This window comes from Salmo trutta, chromosome 38 (genome assembly GCF_901001165.1).
Source record: "Salmo trutta chromosome 38, fSalTru1.1, whole genome shotgun sequence".
In the NCBI taxonomy this organism is placed as follows: domain Eukaryota; kingdom Metazoa; phylum Chordata; class Actinopteri; order Salmoniformes; family Salmonidae; genus Salmo; species Salmo trutta.
In genome coordinates, this window is record NC_042994.1 from 4,314,049 (window position 1) to 4,334,732 (window position 20,684).

The 20,684-nt window shown below is 45.1% G+C and overlaps 1 protein-coding gene across 5 annotated transcripts in view; it reads left to right on the plus strand.

Moving 5' to 3' along the window:
* Positions 1–20,684, plus strand: part of LOC115178827 (CREB-binding protein) — a 71,765-nt gene that overhangs the window by 15,106 nt on the left and 35,975 nt on the right. For all 5 annotated transcript variants that reach the window (XM_029740173.1, XM_029740174.1, XM_029740175.1 and 2 more), the window contains exons 2-4: positions 4,905–5,506; positions 16,816–16,950; positions 17,172–17,433. In XM_029740173.1, the coding sequence (XP_029596033.1) occupies positions 4,905–5,506; positions 16,816–16,950; positions 17,172–17,433 (999 nt within the window). The remainder of the gene's footprint in view (positions 1–4,904; positions 5,507–16,815; positions 16,951–17,171; positions 17,434–20,684) is intronic.

The following is a 20,684-nucleotide window of genomic DNA, read 5'->3' on the forward strand; positions in this document are numbered from 1 at the left end:
TGAGTGATGCTGTATTTTCACTGCCTGTCTAACTGTTAATTGGCACCAACACCCTCCTCATTTATCACTCTTCTTAAATATCATCCTCCATCCCTCCCTTCCTCCTGCTTTTTTGCTTCTTCACTGTGTGGTGTGGATCAGCAGTAGACTCACCAAGCAGCGTTAGCTCATTAGCACGTTGCGATGGAATCAAGTGTGAGGTGAATGGACTTGGGCTGGGAGATGGAATTGGGAGCGATAACAGACCTGCCAACTTGCACGTGTTTTGCGTACCATACTTGCACGCAATTTGAGGTCAAAGTACACTGGTATGAAAAATACACAGAAATAGACTAGTTGGCACATTGTGGTTTTTGACTCAACCGTCTGAAGTTGGAGCTGAGCCAATCAGAGGACTTGGGCGAGGACAAAACTCTTTAGCTCTCTGCTCCGTCCCGCCCCCCATAGTTGTAGTACTATCAAAAATGGTGGATAAATGAAAATAGTTCATTCAGGCCATTTACCATTAGTGATGCACCGATATGACTTTTTGGGCGATACCGATATCCAATATTTTCCTTGCCAAAAACAACCGATATTTAGAATTTTAGCGGCCTTTTTAAGCATTCTAGTACAGTTAAATAGTTAACACACACACATGGACGCAGCGGTCTAAGGCACTGTATCTCCGTGCAAGAGGCGTCACTACAGTCCCTGGTTCGAATCCAGGCTGTATCACATCCGGCCGTGATTGGGAGTCACATAGGGCGGCGCACAATTGGCCCAGCATCGCCCGGGGTAGGCCGTCATTGTAAATAAGAATTTGTTCTTAACTGACTTGCCTAGTTAAATAAAGGTTACACACACACCACACTGACCAAAAAGTAATTTTGTTGGCATTCACGTATGTCCCCATTACAGTAAAACATCAAAATCTATTTCTTTCACTTACTTGCTGTGCTGTTTTGTTCATTTGTTCAGTCGTTTCATTCTCAACCAGGATTTCATGGAAAGCCATTTGGGTCTTTGCGTGTCAAAAAAGATAACACTATTTGACGTGTAGCTCAGTTGGTAGAGCATGGTGTTTGCAACGCCAGGGTTGTGGGGTCGATTCCCACGGGGGACCAGTACGGGAAAGAAAAAAAAATGTATGAAATGTATGCATTCACTACTGTAAGTTGCTCTGGATAAGAGCGTCTGCTAAATGACTAAAATGTAAATGTAATGTAATGTGTCAGGATCTGAATATGACTGCACGTCACATAATTTAACGCGTTCATAATTTTTTTAATGTAGTTATTACACATTGATTAAACTCTCGTATTTCATATGTCACAACGATTCATCGATACGTATGCTATGATGCTGGTAAAGTTGTCTCGCGCACCTACAGTGCTGGTCATAAAAAAAATAAGCTAGCTAGTTCATGGATGCAAATAATGTTCTTCCCCAAAAACATAGCAAAACGACATCTGTTTCTGTAGCTATATAGTTAGCTTGCTAACTATATAGCTAGGTGTCATCTAAAATAACCCTAATTTACAAGACAGTTCTTATTTGCTTAATGGTGGTCGGACCCATCTATGTGAAGCTAGCCACAATAAGGATTAGCCACAACAGTGTACTTTGCTGTTAGCCTTCAAAATACAAGTATGTCATTGATAGTGATGCAAATTAATACAAATAGTAGAATTATGCCATAATAGAATAGATCATGCTAAACGAGGTTGGAATGTTATATTAAATCAACAATTAGACAATTTGTTTATTTGACAAAAAATCTGAAATCACACTGGATTTATTATACTTCAGAATTACATTTGGGGCATACTTATTTCACTGTCCAGCCTTACCCATGGTTTGTGGATCAATGAAATTGGGGTATCAGTCTACTCCGTGACACCCAGAGAACATTAGTGTTGTAGCTCTTATTGCGGGACTCTGAAACAACTGAATTTAGCCACATTTATTGTCAACCTATATTTATTGTCAACCTATGTGTATTGAACACTATTCCAGAGGAAAAACAATACTCTGTGGATGTTTTAGAGTCTGATAACTCTGAGGAGAACGTTGGGGAAAAATATCTTGGGTATTGAGTAGACTGATACCCCGTTTCATTGATCCCCAATACTTAGTTAATCCTTAGGTGTACAGTGCAATATGAATGTCAATACACACATTAGGCTGACTGGGGAGGTGATTTCACACAGTCACAGTCCCGCGATAAGAGCTACAACGCTAATATTTGCTTAAACTCTTCACAGTTGTGTTCTGTGGGTGTCACCGAGTAGATTGATGCCCCATTTCATTGCTTCATATTCCAACCTTGTTGAACATGATCTAGTCTAAATATGGCATGATTCCATTTTAATAGGCGAACAACAAGTGGCTATCTAGCTAATACTTACAAGGATTCATTGCTAAGAATAATGAAAATGACTGCAGTTTCCACTGGTCATTGTTTTCAGGCTGGTTGTATTGGTGCTAGCTAGGTACCAAGCTAAAGCTAGTTAGCTACCCCAGAAGTTGCGGTCAAACAAATAATGCTTTATTACCAACGCAGTATTGTAAACACATCATTCGTGGCAGGTGTTTGCAGACTTTTTGGTACATCTTTGACACTGCTACTGATAGTAGTGGTGGCGCTTGCACTTGCAAATTCAGAACACACAACATTATATCATAGAACTGTGTTATTTGACGTGTCAAATAGTGTTATTTGACAAAAGAAATTGACACGCAAAGACCCAAACGGCATTCCATAGTAGTATTTATGTATGTATGTTGTCCAGCATGACAATGCTACCAGCCATACTGCTCGCTCTGTGCGTGATTTCCTGCAAGACAGCAATGTCAGTGTTCTGCCATGGCCAGCGAAGAGCCCGGATCTCAATCCCATTGAGCACGTCTGGGACCTGTTGGATCGGAGGGTGAGGGCTAGGGCCATTCCCCCCAGAAATATCTGGGAACTTGCAGGTGCCTTGGGGGAAGAGTGGGGTAACATCTCACAGCAAGAACTGGCAAATCTGGTACAGTCCATGAGGAGAGAGATGCACTGCAGTACTTAATTCGGCTGGTGGCCACACCAGATGCTGACTGTTAACTCCCCCCCCCCCCCCCCCCCCCCCCCCCATTGTTCAATTTCTGTTAGTCACATGTCTGTGGAACTTGTTCAGTTTATGTCTGTTGTTGAATCTTGTTATGTTCATGCAAATATGTACACATGTTAAGTTTGCTGAAATAAACGCAGTTGACAGTGAGAGGACGTTTATTTTTTTTGCTGAGTTTAGGTATGCACTTCAGCTTTGATGTCGGTTTTGCACATTTGCGTTAAACTAGACATTGGGCCGATACTGATGTTGGTATTTTTAGCTAATATCGCCCGATTCCGATATGTTCACCGATATATCATGCATCCCTGTTTACCATTGCGAAAACATTGTCAGTTTCTGTCTACTTAAGGGGGTGGCTCTCACATAGACACCAATGCGATAGCAGCTGGGTCTGGTCTGCTCAGTTCTTTGACTTCAGTTGAACAAGGAAAAACCAGTGCAGGGTCTTCTATCTTCCTCCCGAGCTGGATGGCAGCTCTCCACTTCATCCGTTGATACCACTGATGTGTGAGGGGGGAAAAGGGTAAGGAAAATGGAGAACGAACTATTTGCTATTTTCCCCAAAATTGTTTGTCAAGCACAACCACTATTTCGTAGTTACCTACAGCGTTGTTTAGTCAACTAGGCAAGAACACTTTCTTTCCCGGACATGCTGTGATCTCAACGGTTGTAGGCACGAGTGCATATTCGAGAAAGGAAACGTGTGGTGTTCTGGTAGTTCAGTTTTTCGCCGCTGCGTGGATGGAAACAGACATGGCAGAGATCTGTTCCGCAAATACCGGTCCATCCTTCACAGAAAGTTATGGTATGCTGTTAGACTAGTAGGCCTATGTTAATGAATAAGTTGTTGATCTGTTCTCTTGATGTAGCTGTATGTCAACCATAGTGGTGTGATACTAGATGTCATAATAGTCAGTTCACCAATAACAAGGCATGCTGAATGAACGGTAGCCTAGTAGTCAGACCTAACTTAATGGACTAGGTCAGGGATGTAGATGTGAAACTAGCTCATATAGGGCTAGTTCAGTTGTTTCATATTCCAAATAGCATACAGTAAGCTACTACATTGCTTCCAGTGATTTAATCATTTAGAATTTTCTCCCCAAACAAAATGAAGCCAGTTTACTTTTTCACTAGACTATGCACATAAAAGCACCTACATTAATTATTAATTAGAATAATCATTACCCCTAAATTGAACCTAGAAAAATGTGTCATTGAGACCACCTCACTTTAATTTGGATCAAACACAGTACTTCTGTGTTTGATACATTGTTTGATATAATTTAAGACTCTTAGTTTCAGGAAATGGCAGTTACAGGTTTTTCAAAAATGCAAAATGCTCCAACTTCCTAAGGGGAAGTTGACTGACATGCGCTGGACCTATCCCCTACCCAACCTTAGGCCTACATCAACACCACCTTGTCAGAAAATCCTGGTGAGAGCCCTGACAGTGCATTTAAATGTATTTCTAGTTCGCTCCTGAAGAGCAGCTAATTACCAAATACCCATAAATCTATAGCCTACCATTCCTTGTGGCAATATTCTGCCACATTATTAGACAAAAAAAGTGCATTTGTCTATGATTTGAGCAGTGTGGTGTCACTGGGCCCGGGGGTGCAGCCACTGCGCTGAAGTGGTTCTCATAAACATGATTCAAGGTTGGCAGGTCTGCGATAGGCTGGCTGATACTGTACTTCAATGGCACTTACACAGACAGGAATATTTGCCCATACATTTTCATGATTGTTATCAATCTATATTATTAACCTGTTTTTCTCTCTCCCTCTCTCTCTTCCTCTTCTACAGTGGATCTAGGCTCTTTATCATGGGACGACCTGGAGAATGACCTGCCAGACGAGCTGATCCCCAACGGAGGCTCTGGCTTGGGGGGTATGACGGGGGGCGCCATGCCCTCCAACGGGGGTAACGCCAACCCTGGGGGTCCTGGACCTCTGGGTTCCAAGGTCCCGGACGCAGTGGCCAAGCACAAACAGCTGTCAGAACTCCTCCGGGTGGGTAGTGCCTCTGGTCTCACTGGGGGTGCTGGAGGAGGAACTCAGCCCGGTGGCATTGGGGGTCAGTTGGGTGCAGCACACGGGAAGAGCTCCTTGGGTCAAGGGTCGCCGAAAGCGGGGACTGGACAGAACTTCAACCAGTCTCTGGGGGGCCATGCCGGGATGTTAGCCCAGGGTGGGCAGCACCAGCCGGGCCAGGTGATAAACGGAGGCCTGGGGCTGGGTCCTGGAGGTGGACGAGGCCGGGGGCAGTACCAGGCCATGCAGGGGGCACCAGGAGGAGGAGCGGGCAGCTCGTTGGCAGAGACCCTCACACAGCAGGGCGGGCCGCAGGTGGGCGCTGCCACCCTGAACGTTGCCACCGCCGCCCAGCAGGCGGGCAACATGAACAAGGTGAGTCACAGGGATGAGAGACTCAGACACGCATACAAACTACACTCTTAGTCATAGAGAGGCATGTATGAAATGTGTGTCTGCGACAGAAAGACAAGTTTTGAATGTGCCAAATGGTCAGAGAGCAGCGATATCTCTTTATAGCTCTGCATTGTGTGTGTTGAATCATCATTTGTACAGGATCATCCATGAATTCTCAGCTTTGATGCTAGTTACTGTGGCACTGTGTAGAGCAGATCCATCCTGATTGGGTGATAGCTCTCTGATACTGCTGGGTACTAAATCGGAAACTAAATAAATGTCCTCCGCAGAAGCCGAACCATTTAGAAAGATTCAGACACATGTCAGGAACTCGGAAATACAACCCTTTTACTGGGAAAAGTGCATGTGAATGTCCCACCAACTCGTAATGCCCAGACTGCATCCCTAGCCGCGTCCTCAGAGCATGTGCGGACCAGCTGACTGGTGTGTTTACGGACATATTCAATCTCTTCCTACCCCAGTGTGCTGTCCCTACATGCTTCAAGATGGCCACCATTGTTCCTGTACCCAAGAAGACAATAGTCATTTAGTTCAGTTACCATTGCCCCGTAGCACTCACTTCTGTCATCATGAAGTGCTTTGAGAGACTAGTCAAGGATCATATTACCTCCACCTTACCTGTCACCCTAGACCCACTTCAATTTGCCTACCGCCCCAATAGGTCCACAGATAGATGCAAACGCCATCTCACTGCACACTGCCCTATCCCATCTGGACAAGAGGAATACTTATGTAAGAATGCTGTTCATTGACTACAGCTCAGCATTCAACTCCATAGTACCTTCCAAGCTCATAATTTAAGCTTGAGGCCCTGGGTCTCAACGCCGCCCTGTGCAATTGGGGCCTGGACTTCTTGACGGGCTGCACCCAGGTGGTGAAGGTAGGAAACATCTCCACTTCGCTGAAACTCAACACTGGGGCCCCACAAGGTTGCATGCTCAGCCCCCTCCTGTACTTCCTGTTCACCCATGACATGCATAGCCATACACGCCTCCAACTCAATCATCAAGTTTGCAGACGACACAACAGTAGTAGGCTTGATTACCAACCACAACGAGACAGCCTGAGGGAGGAGGTGAGGGCACTCGGGAGTGTGGTGTCAGGATAACAACCTCTCACTCAACGTCAAAAAAACAAAGGATGTGATCGTGGCCTTCAGGAAACAGCAGAGGGCGCACCTCTCTATCCACATCGACGGGACCGCAGTGGAGAAGGTGGAAAGTTTCAAGTTCCTTGGCGTACACATCGCGGACAAACTGAAATGGTCCACCCACACAGTGTGGTGAAGGCGCAACAGTCTCCTAAACCCTCAAACTTTTACAGATGCACAATTGAGAGCATCCTGTCGGGCTGTATCACCGCCTGATATGGCAACTGCACCACCCACAACCGCAGGGCTCTCCAGAGGGTGGTGCGGTCTGCACAACGCATCACCGGGGGACAAACTACCTGCCCTCCAGGGCACTGACAGCACCCCATGTCACATGAAGGCCAAAAAGATCAAGGACATCAACCACCCGAGCCACTGCCTGTTCACCCCGCTACCATCCAGAAGGCGAGGTCGGTACAGGTGCATCAAGGCTGGGACCGACAGATTGAAAAACAGCTTCTATCAAGGCCATCAGACTGTTAAACAGCCCATCACTAACAGAGAGGCTGCTGCCTACATAAAGACTTTAATAAATGGATCACTAGTCACTTTAGTGTTTACATATCTTACATTACTCATCTCATATGTAAATACTGTATTTTATACCATCTATTGCATCTTGCCTATGCCGCTCGATCATTGCTCATCCATATTTATATGTACACTACCATTCAAAAGTTTGGGGTCGCTTAGAAATGTCCTTGTTTATGAAGGAGAAATAACATCAAATTGATCAGCATTAACAGTGCAGACATTGTTAATGCTGTAAATGACGACTATAGCCGGAAACGGCAGATTTTTTTAATGGAATATCTACAAAAAAATCCAAGATGGCATAGCAGTCAGACGTCTTTTGTCCTCGTCGTGTCCCGTGTATGTCTTTTTCTTCGCAGATCTTTTTTATATTTTTTCTAAAACTCAACTTCAAAACACTCTCCTGCAACCCGCTTCACCCAATGTGGTGGGGATCTGTTTTTTTTTCTAAAGTATTATTCACCTTGAATCCCAAATCCCCCAACAGAAGCTAGCCAGCTCACTAGTTATTAGTCAGCTAACCACTGCTAGCAGTCATCAGCTAACCTTTAGCTCAGAAAGCTCTCGCCAGTTTGTACAACACGACTCAAACCATAGCATACCGGACCTATTTTCTCTCCATATCCCCGGATTCCTACCGCAAGCTCTGGACCTTTTCACCTTGATCTTCGCAGCTAACTAGCTGCTATCTGAGTACTGGCTAACGTTGGTCCCAGAGCAAGCACCAATTAGCCTGGAGCTAGCCCATGTTAGGCCCTTTCTCCCGGCTAGCTAAAGAGGCCCATCAGCCACTCCTGGGCTACAATACCCGGCCCCCTTCTACTGCCGATACGGGGCACGGAACGCCGCCGATCCTTCACAACTGGACTATGACGTAATGTGCTCGAGGGGATACTCAACTGGCCTCTACATCGCAACCACCCCTGAATGCCCATCCGCTAGCCGCGGCCCGCTAGCTGTCTAGAGCATATTGGACTGTTAGCTGTATAGATCCATCGGCCAATTTCCTGGGCCACTATACCTATTTTGCCAATTGGACTTAGAACCCTCTGCTACTCGGAACCCTACTAATCCATCACGACTAGTCTATCGACGTTCAAAAGACTTTCCTCCGTCGAGACGTCCCTCTAAGGCCCTTCTGCTAGCTTGCTAGCCCCGGTCTGCTAGCTGTCTGAATCGCCATGTCTCCAGCCAGCCCAACCACTCACTGGACCCCTATTGATCACCTGGCTACGCATGCTTCTCCCTAATATCAATATGCCTTGTCCATTACTGTCCTGGTTAGTGATTGTCTTATTTCACTGTAGAGCCTCTAGCCCTGCTCAATATGCCTTGGTTAAAACGTCTCTAGAGACAGTATCTCTCTCTCATCATTACTCAATGCCAAGGTTTACCTCCAATGTACTCACATCCTAACATACCTCTGTCTGTACATTATGCCTTGAATCTATTCTCACGCCCAGAAACCTGCTCCTTTTACTCTCTGCTCTGAACGCACTAAACGACCAGTCCTGATAGCCTTTAGCCGTACCCTCATCCTACTCCTCCTCTGTTCCTCTGGTGATGTAGAGGTTAATCCAGGCCCTGCAGTGCCTAGCTCCACTCGTGCTCTCATTTGTTGACTTCTGTAACCGTAAAAGCCTTGGTTTCATGCATGTTAACTTCTATGGGCTAGGTGGGACACAGCCAATGAAATATCAGGGCGGCAAATTCAAAAACAACAAAATGTCATAATTCAACTTTCTCAAACAAACGACTATTACACCATTTTAAAGATACACGTCTCCTTGATGTAAACACATTGTCAGATTTCAAAAAGGCTTTACAGCGAAAGCAAAACATTAGATTATGTTAGGAGAGTACATAGACAAAAATAATCACGCAGCCATTTCCCAAGCAAGGACATGTCAATAAAACCCAAAACACAGCGAAATGAAGCACTAACCTTTGACGATCTTCATCAGAGGACACTCCCTAGGACATTGTTACACAATACATGTATGTTTTGTTCGATAAAGTTCATATTTCTATCCAAAAACAGCCTTTTACATTGGCACGTGACGTTCAGAAAATATTTTGCCTCCAATACTGCCGGTGAACAAGCACAACAATTTTACTAAAATTCTCATCATAAACGTTGATAAAATATTAAACTGTTATTCAAAGAATTATAGATGAACATCTCCTTTATGCAACCGCTGTGACAGATTTCAAAAAAGCTTCACGGGGAAAGCACACTTTGCAATAATCTGAGAACTGCGCTCAGAAAAATACACCAGGTAATACAGATACCTGCCATTTTGGAATAATCTAAAATCTTAAATAGCATTAGAAATATTCACTTACCTTTGATCTTCATCAGAAGGCACTTCCAGGATTCCCAGGTCCACAATAAATGTTGTTTTGTTCGATAAAGTCCATAATTTATGTCCAAATATCTCCTTGTTGTTTGCGCGTTCAGTAAGCTACTCCAAATGTAGGAAGCGCGCCGAACATTTTACGACAAAAAGTTATATTTACGTTCGTTGAAACATGTCAAACGTTGTAAAACATCAATCTTTAGGGCCTTTTTTAACGTAAAACTTCAGTAATATTCCAACCGGACGATTCCAATGTCTTGAAAAACGTTATGGAACACAGCTACCTCCTCACGTGAATGCGCGTAATTGTGGCCTGTCATTCTCTCGGTCATAAGACTCCAGGAGGTCTTGTTCACTCTCTGTTGACTGCAAAAGCCTGAAACACGTTCTAAAGACTGTTGACATCTAGTGGAAGCCTTAGGAAGTGCAAATTGAACCCTAATTCACTGTATACTGAATAGGCCCAGTCTTGAAAAACTACAATCCACTTCCTGGTTGGATTTTTTTCTCAGGTTTTTGCCTGCCATATGAGTTCTGTTATACTCAGACACCATTCAAACAGTTTTAGAAACTTCAGTGTTTTCTATCCAAATCTACTAATAATATGCATATTCTAGTTTCTGAGCCAGAGTAGTAACCTGTTTAAATTGGGTACGTTTTTCATCCGGCCGTGAAAATACTGCCCCCTAGCCTAGACAGGTTAACATTAGAAGCCTCCTCCATAAGTTTGTTTTACTCACTGCTTTAGCACACTCTGCCAACCCGGATGTCCTAGCCGTGTCTAAATCCTGGCTTAGGAAGTCCACCAAAAACCCTGAAATTTCCATCCTTAACTATAACATTTTCCGACAAGATAGAACTGCCAAAGGGGGCGGTGTTGCAATCTACTGCAGAGAGAGCCTGCAGAGTTCTGTCATACTATCCAGGTCTGTAGCCAAACAATTCGAACTTCCACTTTTAAAAATCCATCTTTCCAGAAACAAGTCTCTCACTGTTGCCGCTTGCTATAGACCACCCTCTGCCCCCAGCTGTGCCCTGGACATCATATGTGAATTGATTGCCCCCCATCTATCTTCAGAGCTCGTGCTGCTAGGTGACCTAAACTGTGACATGCTTAACACACCGGCCATCCTACAATCTAAGCTTGATGCCCTCAATCTCACACAAATTATCAATGAACGCACCAGGTACAACCCCAAATCCGTAAACACAGGCACCCTCATAGATATCATCCTTAGCAACTTGCCCTCCAAATACACCTGTACTGTTTTCAACCAAGATCTCAGCGATCACTGCCTCATTGCCTGCATCCGTAATGGGTCTGCGGTCAAACGACCACCCCGCATCACTGTCAAACGCTCCCTTAAAATACTTCAGCGAGCAGGCCTTTCTAATCGACCTGGCCCGGGTATCCTGGAAGGATATTGACCTCATCCCGTCAGTAGAGGATGCCTGGTTATTCTTTAAAAGTGCGTTCCTCACCATCTTAAATAACCATGCCCCATTCAAAAAAAATTGACCCAGGAACAGATATAGCCCTTGGTTCTCTCCAGACCTGACTGCCCTTGACCAGCACAAAAACATCCTGTGGCATTCTGCATTAGCATCGAACAGCCCCCATGATATGCAACTTTTTAGGGAAGTTAGGAACCAATATACACAGGCAGTTAGGAAAGGTAAGGCTAGCTTTTTCAAGCTGAAATTTGCATCCTGTAGCACAAACTCAAAGTTCTGGGACACTGTAAAGTTCATGGAGAATAAGAGCACCTCCTCCCAGCTGCCCACTGCACTGAGGCTAGGAAACACTGTTACCACTGATAAATCCACTATAATTGAGAATTTCAATAAGCATTTTTCTACGGCTGGCCATGCTTTCCACCTGGCTACCCCTACCCCGGTCAACAGCCCTGCGCTCTCCACAGCAACTCGCCCAAACCTCCCCCACTTCTCCTTCACCCAAACCCAGATAGCTGATGTTCTGAAAGAGCTGGCAAATCTGGACCCCTACAAATCAGCCGGACTAGACAGTCTTGGACCCTCTCTTTCTAAAATTATCTGCCAAAATTGTTGCAACCCCTATTACGGGGGGGGGGGGGGGGAATGAAATGTATGCATTCACTACTGTAAGTCGCTCTGGGTAAGAGCGTCTGCTAAATGACTAATACTAGCCTGTTCAACCTCTCTCTCGTATCGTCTGAGATTCCCATAGATTGGAAAGCTGCCGTGGTCATCCCCCTCTTCAAAGGGGAGACACTCTACACCCAAACTGCTACAGGCCTATAACTATTCTACCCTGCCTTTCTAAGGTCTTCGAAAGCCAAGTTAACAAACAGATTACCGACCATTTCGAATCCCACCATACCTTCTCCGCTATGCAATCTGGTTTCAGAGCTGGTAATGGGTGTACCTCAGTCACGCTCAAGGTCCTAAACGATATCATAACCGCCATCGATAAGAGACAGTACTATGCAGCCGTATTCATCGACATGGCTAAGGCTTTCGACTCTGTCAGTCACAACATTCTTATTGGCAGACATAACAGCCTTGGTTTCTCAAATGATTGCCTCACCTGGTTCACCAACTACTTCTCTGACAGAGTTCAGTATGTCAAGTTGGAGGGCCTGTTGTCCGGACCTCTGGCAGTCTCTATGGGGGTGTCACAGCGTTCAATTCTTGGGCCGACTCTTCTCTGTATACATCAATGATGTTGCTCTTGCTGCTGGTGATTCTTTGATCTGCCTCTATGCAGACGACACCATTCTGTATACCTCTGGCCCTTCTTTGGACACTGTGTTAACTAACCTCCAGATGAGCTTCAATGCCATACAACTCTCCTTCCGTGGCCTCTAACTGCTCTTAAATGCAAGTAAAACTAAATGCATGCTCTTCAACCGATCGCTGCCCGCACCTGCCCGCCCGTCCAGCACCCATATACTACCCACCACTGCGACCTGTACGCTCTCGTTGGCTGGCCCTCGCTTCATACTCGTCGCCAAACCCACTGGCGCCAGGTCATCTACAAGTCTCTGCTAGGTAAAGCCTCGCCTTATCTCAGCTCACTGGTCACCATAGCAGCACCCACCCGTAGCACGCGTCCAGCAGGTATATCTCACTGGTCACCCCCAAATCCAATTCTTCCTTTGGCCGCCTCTCCTTCCAGTTCTCTGCTGCCAATGACTGGAACGAACTGCAAAAATCACTGAAGCTGGAGACTCTTACCTCCCTCACTAGCTTTATGCACCAGCTGTCAGAGCAGCTCACACATCACTGCACCTGTACATAGCTCATCTGTGAATAGCCCATCCAATCTACCTCATCCCCATACTGTATTTATTTATCTTGCTCCTTTGCACCCCAGTATCTCTACTTGCACATTCATCTTCTGCACATTCTACCATTCCAGTGTTTAATTATATTGTTAAATTATATTGTTATTACTTCACCATAATGGCCTATTTATTGCCTTACCTCTTATCCTACCTCTTTGCACATGCTGTATATAGATTTTTCTACTGTATTATTGATTGTATGTTTGTTTATTTCATTTGTAACTCTGTTGTTGTATGTGTCGAACTGCTTTGCTTTATCTTGGCCAGGTCGCAGTTGCAAATGAGAACTTTTTCTCAACTACCCTACCTGGTTAAATAAAGGTGAAATAAAAAAATAGGTGTGCAGAGGCCCATTATCAGCGACTATCACTTTTGTGTTCCAATGGCACGTTGTTAGCTAATCCAAGTTTATCATTTTAAAAAGCTAATTGATCATTAGAAAACCATTTTGCAATTATGTTAGCACAGCGGAAAACTGTTGTTCTAATTAAAGAAGCAATAAAACTGGCCTTCTTTAGACTAGTTGAGTATCTGGAGCATCAGCATTTGTGGGTTCGATTTACAGGCTCAAAATGGCCAGAAACAAAGAACTTTCAGCAGTGAAGAGGCGACTCCGGGATGCAAGCCTTTTAGGCAGAGGTCCAGTGTCTGGGTACTTTTGCCTTTCTTAATCTTTTATTTTTATTGGCCAGTCTGATATATGGCTTTTTCTTTGCAACTCTGCCTAGAAGGCCAGCATCCCGGAGTCGCCTCTTCACCGTTGACATTGAGACTGGTGTTTTGCGGGTACTATTTAATGAAGCTGCCAGTTGAGGACTTGTGAGGTGTCTGTTTCTTAAACTAGACACTAATATATTTGTCCTCTTGCTCAGTTGTGCACCGGGGCCTCCCACTCCTCTTTCTATTCTGGTTATGGCCCGTTTGCGCTGTTCTGTGAAGGGAGTAGTACACAGCATTGTACGAGATTTTCAGTTTCTTGGCACTTTCTCGCATGGAGTAGCCTTAATTTCTCAGAACAAGAATAGACTGACGAGTTTCAGAAGAAGGTTCCTTGTTTCTAGCCATTTTGAGCCTGTAATCCAACCCACAAATGCTGATGCTCCAGATACTCAACTAGTCTAAAGAAGGCCAGTTTTATTGCTTCTTTAATCAGACAACAGTTTTCAGCTGTGCTAACGTAATTGCAAACTGTTTTTCTAATGATCAATTAGCCTTTTAAAATGATAAACTTGGATTAGCTAACACAACATTCCATTGGAACACAGGAGTAATGGTTGCTGATAATGGGCCTCTGTACGCCTATGTAGATATTCCATAAAGAAATCTGCCGTTTCCAGCTTCAATAGTCATTTACAACGTTAACATTATGTCTCCACTGTATTTCTGATCAATTTGACAATATTTTAATGGACAAAAACAAGGACTTTTCTAAGTGACCTCAAACTTTTCAATGGTGTATATATTATTTTTTCATTACTTGACTTTGTATTTGGTAGCTGTTGTGGAATTGTTAGATATTGCTGCACTGTCGGAACTAGAAGCACAAGCATTTCGCTACACTCGCAATAACATCTGCTAACCATGTGTATGTGACAAACAAACATTTTATTTGATTAATTACGACTAGGAAACTCTGGTATGAACTCTGGGCCCTGATCTTTCCCACCTGCTGAACACTGACACCACGCACCACTGAAAATGGCAACAAAAATTGTTCCTTCCGAGCTCAAAGCACATGAACTCTCCAAGTAGACAAGTCGTTCCTCCGATCACTCCGACATGACGTGAGCGCGGCATTAGCCATAGCCTGGTCCCAGATATGTTGGTCTTGTCTTGCCCCTTCCTATAGTCCCTAAACAGATCTGGGACCAGGAACCACTTAGCCAGCCTCCCCTGTGCCTAGTACAGCTCTACTACACCAATGTCTGATGTTGCCTCTGTGTCCAACACCATGCCAGTGCTTAAGTTTTTACTGGGCTTAATTCACTGGCTTAATTGCCCAATTAATGAGTGGTGAGAACCTCCATAGCCTTTCGCTAACAACGCCCGGTCTTTGTTTCTAACGGGATGATACATTTCTAACAGCGCGCCACAGTGGCCTTGGAGGACAATTTTAAAAACATCTCCATCAACAGCACTGCAGACTCATAACTGCTCTCTTTTTGTACAATGGGCTGCACATGTGACAAGCTGGTTGCCTATTGGCTTGAGTCAGTTTTTTTTTAAAGACACATCAGTTGGCAGCATTATTCAGTTGCAAGCTCTGTGCATAGAATTAGAACTAGAATTCTAGATGTAAGGAACTGCTATGGACTGATATTGAGTTAACATTCTCATCTTCTGCTCAATCACTGTCCCTAGGGGATACTACAGTTGATTATAACAGTGTGTGTAGATTGCTAGGGATTGTTTACCTAAGACTCAGTGACACTGCTCTTATGTGGTTTCACAGGAAATCAATAGGAAACCATCCATTCTGCTCTCTCTGTTGTCTAATGAGAGTTCTGCCTGTCTGTAACCTCAACACAGAGAGGGGGTCTTAACAGTGTTTATAGTTGTGTGTTTACATGGAGACCAGTCCGCTGAGAGAACCTGTAGGAGTTTGGTATGGGTGTGAGACTGAGAAACTCAGTGGTGATTAGTTTGGTGTGTGAGGAAGTGGGGATAGAGAGAGACTGAACGAGAGCGTATTGGTGGTAGTTGAGTTGTTTCAGAGAGAGAGAAAGTGTCTCTTCATGGGGATGGTCTTTGTTGTGGTCTGTTGTCTGCATTATGCTAGGTTGTAAATCTCCTTTCTGGGTGTGTGTGATCCCCCTCTCTTCCTCTTTCCATGGCTCTCTGCCATACCATTGGACAGTAAATCACTTCATCAGATGCAGAATAAGGGGGTGAGTGTGAAAGGAGGAATAGGGAAGAGAGGGAGGGATAGGGTAATCTATGTGCAGGGCCAAACAAGCTAAATACACTCCTGTGTCTCTCGCTCTCGTCTGACAGTGGAGTGGCAAGGCTCAAAGCAGAGCTGGCTGCTGTGTGAAGTGTGTCAGAATGAGGAGGAGGAGGTGTGTCTGGAGTGCACGGCGGGTACTTTTTCTTCAGTGCTCGTCTGTGTGGAGTGTGTCGGCGAGGGACAGAAGGATAGGCCCCACCTCCATCTATCTTCAGCTCTCAGCTGTGTGTGTGTTTGAGTTAAGCTGCTGGTTTCTGGTTGCCTCAGCTGGGCCTTTTTATCTGGTCTGCTGGAGCGCTGTCAACGGTCTGGACTGTTCCCCGGGGGGGGGAGGGTGTTTCTGCCGCCTGCCGTGGTCTAAGCCTGCCTGCTGCATGGGATCAGAGGGGGAGAGATGTAGGGGTCTCTGTCTGGCTTCTCCAGGCTGTGGAAGGGGGATTTAGGAAAGATAGCTGGGGTGATTGTAGATGGAGAGGAAGAGATGAAGGGGTACTGAGGGAGAAAGCGGGAAGGAAGAGGAGGGATGCAGCCAAGGCCCTTTGGCGCCTCAGCCTGCAGCTCAAACTCTGGCAGTAGGGTTGTGGTGTGGGGCTATGGCTGAGCTGTGTTGGCACTAGCAGGGTTGTGGTGGGACCAAGTTGGCAGCGCTATAATGGCACCATGTACGAGCTGTGACTGGCATGGACCTCACTGGTAGAGCTGCTTGTTGACAAATTGGTGCAGAATTGGAGAAGACAAATTGATGCTGGGAGCATTTTCCATGTTTTGAGATTTGGGTTTGTGTGCTTGGCTTGTTGAAATGGAATTGACACTTGATACATTTTACATTTTGGTCATTTAGCTGAAGTTCTTATCCAGAGCGACTTAGTTATTAGCATGGACGGTGTTTTGAAATGCTTCCTGACATTTTCTCTCCCTTTCTTTCCTTCCCCTCTCTCATTTTTCAGTTGGGCCTGGGCAGTAACGGTGGCAGTCCGTTTGGTGGTCAGTACGGCCAGGGGGGGCCAGGGCAGGGGGTGAACCCCCAGCAGCTTCAGAACAAGGCAGCACCCCTTACCGCCGTCACCAGCGTGCCAAACCTGGTGAGTCCTCCTGTCCACACACCTAGTCTGGCAACCTATTCCCTATATAGTGCACAACTTTTTTTCAAGAGTGTTTCCTGTTCTCTCTGTATGTTATGTGCAAATGTCAAGGCTTTGCATTGATCCTGGGACCCTCTGATGTCACTGTAGTTAGGTGCAATTATTTTGATGAGGTAGATGTTCTCAAACATATCCCCCCTCTTTCCTCCACCCCTCCCCAGTCCCAGCAGCAGCCCGGGCAGCAGGTGCCCTCGGTGGGCATGGTCCCCGTGCCCGGCAGTGTCTCCATCTCTGGCCCCACGGCCGACCCGGAGAAGCGCAAACTAATCCAACAGCAGCTGGTGCTTCTGCTCCACGCCCACAAGTGCCAGCGGCGCGAGCAAGCCAATGGGGAGGTGCGGGCCTGCGCCCTGCCACACTGCCGCACCATGAAGAATGTCCTCAACCACATGACCCACTGCCAGGCCGGCAAGTCCTGCCAGGGTCAGTACTGGGGGGGCTGGCACTGTGGCTAATGGAGGGTGGGGAGGGGTCTGGCACTGGGGCTAATGGAGGGTGGGGACACATCCTCGGTGTGGAGTAACACCGTGGCTGGGTCGTTGAGGCCAGGGTTTCTCTCTCCCCGTCTCCATCACTCCTCCCTCCCTCCACTCGTCCTGTCTGACTTCTCTCCAAGGTGCTCCTAGTAACACAGAAGGCCAGACGCTCTCCTTCACTCCATAACGGTCCCACCACGCATCTTTGCCTAATCTGGTCACGCCACTGGGGATTTCCAGTTCTACACCTCGAATGCTACTTTCCCATTCTCTCCCCTTTTCTCTTTCCCTCTCAATCCTTTCTCTTTCTTTCCCTTCATTCTCTAGTTTTATTTTCTCTTTCGTGGCTTTAATGGAAAATTCCCCTCCAGCCTCCCTCTCATTTATGTCTGGCCTGGTATGCTGTCTGGTTGAAGTGTCATATGAAGCCAAACACTTGTGCATGCCAAGTCGTTGGTTTTCCGTGTCTCTGCCAGCTCATTTCCTTCGGCTACCCACCACCCAAATAATCAGCACGAACGTTCCTCTTCAGAGTAATTGTTCCTTTTTCTCAGCTCTAAAGTAAATAGAATTGTATTTTCTTAGGTGATTCTGGTGCTTGGATTGGCTTGTTTTGAGAATTCTACACAGAATCTAAGCAAACTGTTGCTAAGCTCTTATTATGATAGTGGTTGTGTATTGAATCTGTAATAAGAAATTCAATTTGAGATATATTTGGGGGTTTTATTATTAATGCTCAAACAGTCTTGCCATGTTGGTGTATTCCCAAATAGTTATGTATTCATACTTCTCTACACCGCTTCGAGCAATTCATTCACTTAGCTGTCACTTTCATGTATAGTTGCCTTTAGTTCTAGACTCCCTCTTCTCCTGCCGCAGGGCTTGCCCAGGGCTTGCCCAGGGCTAGTGGCAGCAGCAGGCACATCAGTCGGGGTCATCTTCAGTTGGGCAAAAACGTTTTAAAACATTCTGAAATGTGGAGGTACTACTTGAATTTGTGCTATAATAATTGCCAGATTCTAGTTTACCGTTGCAAAATGTTTTGCTACTGTGTGCCCTACTGACAGGATCCAGGGCTCTCTGTTAGCCAATTTGGGATCTCTGCTCTGGAGAATAGAGGGAACCCAATATGTCTGCTACAAAACCAGGAGAAACATGTTTTGTTGTTTCTTGTTCTCTCCCTAATGACACCAATGACGAAGTCCTGAATTTGCCCAATTATTTTTTTTCTTATTCTGTTGAACAGGGCCCTGGGACTCTATATTAGCCAGTTAGCCAACACTGCCAGGAGAAACCCAATCTGGCAGGTACAGATTCCAGAACCAAAAAGAACACGCTGTTTTGGTTGTGGTTCTCTTCTTCTGCCTCCCAAGGCCAAATGCAGTAGACTCTTCCCAGTCTGAATTATCCCTATGAGATCGCTGGTATGATAACCAGGCCTTTGGGGAGTCTCTAGTTTCTCAATTTCTCGTTCTGCCTCTGCGTTATAACAAGCCAAGACTTATTGTTTGAGGCCTTGCTGCTCTCTGTGTTGCTTTGGAAGGCCTGGATGCTGTTGGCACTAATACACTCTTGCTCTCTTAAAGTGCATTTTGTACTCATGTCAGAGATAATATATGCTCCTCTTCCTGGTCAATGTAGAATATGAAAGTCTGGGGTTATATAAATATTGGTTGTTGCTTTTTGTTTTGGGAGCCAGTGGTGGTTGTCTAACTTTGTGTGTTCCTTGTGCTCTTCGGTTTACCGTCTGTAGTTGCTCACTGAATACACAAAGATGGTGCCGTACTGTGTGGCCTCCAGGTTGCGAGCTCTAATCCAACTTGGCTAATTTGTGATTATTTTGGCATTTATTTGTACTTTATTTTCACAATGTATCCGCTATCATTTCTTATAACCGACAATAACTTTTGAACATCAGATCGGCAGTTAAGAGCCAAATCCGGCTTCAACTTCGACTCATCTGCCCTGGACTCTCTCTGTAATTCCGACCCAATTTTCGGGGTATCCAAGTGAAAACGTCGGCGTTAGAGACGAGAGGGGGAGTATTTGCGCGATTAAGGTGAAGGGAAAACTGCCCCCCTCTTCCCTCCATTCTACTGGCCACTTGATAATAAGATGGATGACTGCCGACCGCGGCTTTGATACCAACAGAATTCTTAATTGCAATATTCTCTGCTGTTATCGTGACTGTTGTATACATTCCACCTCAGAACAATAAAAATAACAAGCTGGAATTTAACAAACTATACGAGGCTATAAACAAGCAGGAAAACTTACACCCAGAGGCTGCTTTCCTTGTTGCCGCCGCTTTTTATCTTTTAGTTTGCATCATTAACCTCTACAGGATTGGTGTCCTGACAATAGTTCCTCAGCGTAGCCTAATTGAAAAAATCTTTCCAGCTCTCTTCCTTTCGATAACCACTCCGAATGAAAGGGGGAAAAAATGTCATGCTCTGATCCGGTAGAAACTTCATAAAAAATCCATACCTGATTACTTCTTATCTCTTGCGCAAATAGCCTACAGCTGTGTCTGTCCGGAGTTCACTGGGACGGAAACTCTGAGGGCCCAGAGTATTTTATGCAAGTTTGCTAGCTCAAGCTTCTTCCAGAACATGTTAATAGTTGATACGATGTTTGAAGTTCCTTGCAGATGTCGTGTCTTTGGCTATGCCGGATTAAGTGATATGACATGCTAACTTATAAAATGATTTCTCTGTAATTAATATTACCTGATTAAGCTAATCATGTAAATGTAATTAACTAGAAAGTCGGGGCACCACGGAAGAACGTTTATAGAGCTGTTATCTTCCGAATAAACTCTTAAAATACTTAGTAATATTTTACATCGATAGCAGTCAATATTAACCCTTATCTTATTTTCAGTCTCATAATGAAAGTTGTAAATTCTTGGCTATCTTCACGAACCCTGGCTAACAAGTTGAATCAGCAATACAAAATTGGGTTTAATTATTTATTTACTAAATACCTAACTAATCACACACAATTACAAATACACAGAATACTAATGATGTCATACAGAAAACGTCCCGGTGGACGGAACCTGGTTACACAAAGGAAAGGGGGTTGGGCTTGAATGAAATAGCGGGAAGACTTAGGAACAAAGAAACAGCAGCTATGTTATCGTAAATACATTATCTTATGCATTCTAACTTACCGCCCATTTGGAAAAGGAAAATG